Raw genomic sequence first — 4,686 nt, 5'->3', positions numbered from 1 at the left:
AGGCTCCAGGGCCCAGTACTGATTGCCACCTCTGAACCCCCTGTAGTAACGCCCTTGTGTCTGACCAATGGGACTCCCACCAATCTCAAGAACAGGGATATTGAGTCCCTTTTTGAATGGAGCTGTGGTTGAACATGCACACTGCCAACCCATTCCCTGTTTATGACATGTACTGCTATCTTCAGTGCTATAGACTTTAAATGAAGGGTAGAGGCAGGGGCATAACTTGAGGGGGTACAGAGTGTGCAGTCACACTGGGGCCCAGGAGCCTTAAGGGGCCCATAAGCACTGGCATCAGTACTGAGATTGCAGCTTCCATCTGGCCCATAAGCCAAGGAGACCCACAGACAGGGGCGAACCTGCCCCTTTCACCGCCCGAGGCGAACTACAGAAAGCCGCCCCCCGCCGGGAGGAGGGGGCGGAGCGGAGGTGGCATGGCAGAGCGGAGGGGGAGGGGCTTAGCACCGTTCACCGGCAGAGAGCAGGCACGGAGACGACCTGCTCTCTGCCTGAGCGTGAGAGGAGGCTGCTGGAGCAGCGCTGCTCCTGTGGCCTCCCCAAACCACCGCTCGGTGCTAAGCCAGTCCAGGACAGCTTGTCCTGGACTGGCTTAGGTAACCAAAAATGCCGCCCTCCCTGAGGCCCTGGCATAGCGCCGCCTGAAGCGGTCGCTTCAGGTCGCCTCATGGGAGGTGCGGCGCTGCCCACAGATTCCCCTAACCACACTAAGGTGGGCTAAACTCCTTAGCCCCTGTAACCATCACTATCAAGAATTCCCTGTAGAGATCAGGTAGGGGGCCCCAGACAAAAGATTGCACCGGGGCCTACAAGACTTTAGTTACGCCACTGGGTAGTGCTCATTTTTGTCCACTGCTCTAGTTAAATTGGAAACTTGGGACCCCTTTTCATGTGACTAGTGCGGGTCCCAGTGGTCAAGCCTTCACTGTATTTGCAGAATTCACCAATCCATCATACTTTTATTTAAAAAAAAGTGTATATTAGTTCACTGTAAACATCCTATGTTCCAGAAAATAATTTCATAATAATTATGAAAAACAAGACATTTATAAAGAATTCAATATTTATTGATTGTAAGATTTATCAATGTAAAATATAGATATTTTTTCCTTCTAAGTAAAATTTTTGCATATGAGAATCAAAAGCATTGGACTGCTGCCACCTTCTGATATGAGGAAAGTAATGCACGTCCTAGAACTATTCTGCTTATATTTCTAGGGTTAGATCTGAACCGTTTTTACACATCTTTGACCTTTTTGGCTAGAATAAAAATGCCAGAGGTGTGGTTGCAGATATCGAACATAGGCTTATCAAACTCTCTAGGAAGGACTTCCAGGTCTTCGATGACAAACCCAGTGTCTGTTATGACTTTTCGAAGGAAATGGTCACTTAGGTTAATGAGGGAGAACTGCTTGTTCCCGCATCGGAATATGGTGCTTCCCAATATGCTACCAATGATCAAATGGCCGCCCACTTTCAGCAAGGAAGAGAGATTCTTTATGACGTTCCCATAAGCCGCTTCATCTTTGCAAGCGCACTCTAGGCAGCCTACTGTCAGGACACAATCAGCTTTGGGTAAAACAAGGGGGTGAAGAGGATTGCTCTTGGTGACGTCACATGGCACCACTCTCTTTAATGTCTTCCTCAGCTTATCTTCCTTCTCAGCGATTTTCCCCCTAAGAAAGGAATTGAGTGAATTAGGGAACACAAATAGTAAATACAATGTAGATTTTGCACAGTGAAAAAAGTCTACATCTGAAATTGACCTTTGTGCAGATTTTAAAGGGGGTCACTAGAACCCAGCCTATAGCCCTAGCCTCACAGATAGGTAGGTTAGGGTCACTTGAATCAAGCTGTGTTTTTTGTCTTGTATATCACTGACTCCTCTTCCACCTCCTCCCTCACTGTCTCACTAAGCCTTAGCCCCTCCCACTCTCACTAACTAGCAATCCCGCCCATTACTGGCCCCTCCCACCTTACCCTGTCTCCCTGGCTAACCTATTCCGTCCAGTGCTAGAAGACAGGAAGACAGGGAGGAGCCATCCCCGGACACAGGAAGGCTTGGTAAGTATTGATGTGGATAGGGGAGGGGGGAAGAGTGATGGTGACGTTCCGTTTTGATGATAACAGTAAATAACTGCTGTTTCAGAGTGATATCACATGGCCATTTTAAAACCCATGAATGTCTATAGGTCTATTCACATGTGATTTCTTTTTACGGAGCAACAGCTGTCAAAAAAACTGACATGCTCTATCTTTGTCCATTTTGATGGACTAAAAAATAGATATATAAATCGACCTATAGACATTTATACTTTTTTGTGTGCTGGCCATTCACAAAAACATCTGTCACACGTCTTCTTTAAGAACATACCTCCGACCTTCTAATTCACAGACATATTTCAATGCAGGCGTCCAGTCAAACAATCCAGGCTCATTCTTTCGCCATTTTTCAAGGTACTCCCTATTACGATCTGTAAAATCTGCGGCTGTAATTTCCTTGAAGGCCTCACATGCAGACAATTCCTGGTAAATTGCAGGACCGGGACCAATGTCAATCAACAGGTCTCCTTTTACTCCACCTTATGAGATACAAATGAAACACGGCATTAAATTATAATAACCTTGCATCATATTAGAGAGTATCCCTATATTAGCATGTGTTTTAGGTATTTGGTCTGTATGATGATGATGATGATGATAGACATGTTTCTGAGAACCCTGTTAAATGGTTGGCAAGGACTAGATAGAGCAGCTCAGCTTCCATGGGCACAACACAGTGTACAGAGCACTGAAGCTCGATAACACCAGAGGTGTGTGGCAGTTGTTTCTTCCTTCCTCCTCACTGAAAACACATGCATACTTGGCCAAACTGAGTGCATGTACATTTGTACAGGGAGGTCGGGAGGACTGCTATCTATTATATGGCTAGCTGAATAGTTAGATGGCTGGATAAAAGAGAAGAGTAGGAGGAAGCAGAAATGTGTATGGTTATATTTTATGCCAAGAGGTGACCGAACGACAGTAGGAAGACAAGATCTGGGGTAGTAACTACTACAGCAATGAGTGAAATACTCTGCAGACAATAGCGTCACTAGCACAGAGTCTTTATTGTGCCACATGGTCCATTTACTCTAGATAGTCTAGAAGAAAATTTTCTAAGGGAAACCAGGGTCAGATGAAATATGGAATCATATACCTTCATCTTGTATAAAATCAGAGACATATAGAAGTATGGTATAGCGCCATACACTGTTATTGGTCCTGTATTGTAGCTACACACAGCTTATAACTGTAATGGATGGATGGATGGACAGATAGATAGATAGATAGATAGATAGATAGATAGATAGATAGATAGATAGGAGATAGATAGATAGATAGATAGATAGATAGATAGATAGATAGATTAGGAGATAGATAGATAGATAGATAGATAGATAGATAGATAGATAGGAGATAAATAGATAGATAGATAGATAGATAGATAGATAGATAGATAGATTTGAAAGTTATCAGACTCATTGACTTGTGTTACCTGATGTGAAAGCTTTGTGTAGCTTTCTCAGAATGAAGTCTAGATATCCATCTTGAATGAAGACTCCAGACACAGCCCCATAATAGGTTTCTAAATAGATCTGGGGATCAAAGTTATCTTGATAGACCTGTGGACCGGTGAAAGTAGTTGCCATCTTAGTTGTCCCAGTTTCCTGGCAGTCCTCTGTATGTGACACCTCAGTCAGTCCGGGTCCTTTTATAGCTGTGTCCTATGGTGCTATCAAATTGGCTGATTCCATTGACCTGTTAATAAGTAAACACATTGGCATAGGTTTTAGCACTTTATAGTTACACTTTGTATTTTACAAGTAAAATCATCCACAGATGGCAGTGCTACCTGTTACTGTGTGCCATATGTCACTATGAATTATAGTACTCCAGCCAAAAGCCCAGAAAGGTTTCAAAGTGGTTTTGCACGCTTTCTGAACAATAACCTAATTTTAAAGAGGTTGTCCAAGACTAGATATTGATGGCCTAAGACATCAAAATAAGATCAGTAGGGTCCAACAGCCAGCTTTCTTAAATTAGCTGTGGCAACATCTACACAAAAGGGGCTCTATCAGCAAAATTATGCTGTATGAGCCCCACATATGCGTGAATAGCCTTTAAAAAGACTATTCAGGCACCTCTAATCTTATTTTAACCCTCCGTTTTAAAATAAAACCCTAAAAACATATTTGTAAATCATACCTATCATGCACAGTGGGCGGTGATGCACGATCTGACATCATCTTCTGGCACGCCTTCCTCTTCTTTCTTCTTCAATTGGCGACGCCCTCCGGTCCTGGCTCTTCCCTGGCTTCATCGTCGTCTTCTTCCGGCGGTTCAAATCCGGCACGTGTGCAGTAGCTACTCCGTACGCGGCGCCATTTTTCTCAATGGTAGTGCGCACGCGCCGGATTTGAACCAATTGGATTTGAACCACTGGAAGAAGACGACGATGAAGCCAGGGAAGAGCCAGGACTGGAGGGCGTCGCCAAAAGAGGAGGAAGGCATGCCAGAAGATGATGTCGGATCATGCATCACTGCCCAGCGTGCATGATAGGTATGATTTACATATATGTTCTTAGGGTTTTATTTTAAAACGGGGGGTTAAAATAAGATTAGCAG

The 4,686-nt window shown here is 44.0% G+C and overlaps 1 protein-coding gene across 1 annotated transcript; it reads right to left on the bottom strand.

Annotated features, from left to right (window-relative positions):
- Positions 1 to 1,133: 1,133 nt before the first annotated feature.
- On the bottom strand, positions 1,134 to 3,723 carry LOC142210500 (indolethylamine N-methyltransferase-like). Its single transcript, XM_075279691.1, has 3 exons — positions 3,557 to 3,723; positions 2,393 to 2,600; positions 1,134 to 1,694 (listed from the first exon to the last, which is right to left on the bottom strand). The coding sequence occupies exons 1-3, from the start codon at positions 3,708 to 3,710 to the stop codon at positions 1,256 to 1,258; spliced, it is 801 nt and encodes a 266-aa protein (XP_075135792.1). The 5' UTR covers positions 3,711 to 3,723; the 3' UTR covers positions 1,134 to 1,255.
- Positions 3,724 to 4,686: the final 963 nt, after the last annotated feature.

Source organism: Leptodactylus fuscus, chromosome 6 (assembly GCF_031893055.1).
Source record: "Leptodactylus fuscus isolate aLepFus1 chromosome 6, aLepFus1.hap2, whole genome shotgun sequence".
Classification (NCBI taxonomy): domain Eukaryota; kingdom Metazoa; phylum Chordata; class Amphibia; order Anura; family Leptodactylidae; genus Leptodactylus; species Leptodactylus fuscus.
Note: the sequence above shows the minus strand (reverse complement) of the source record. Positions and strands in the feature narration are given on the sequence as shown.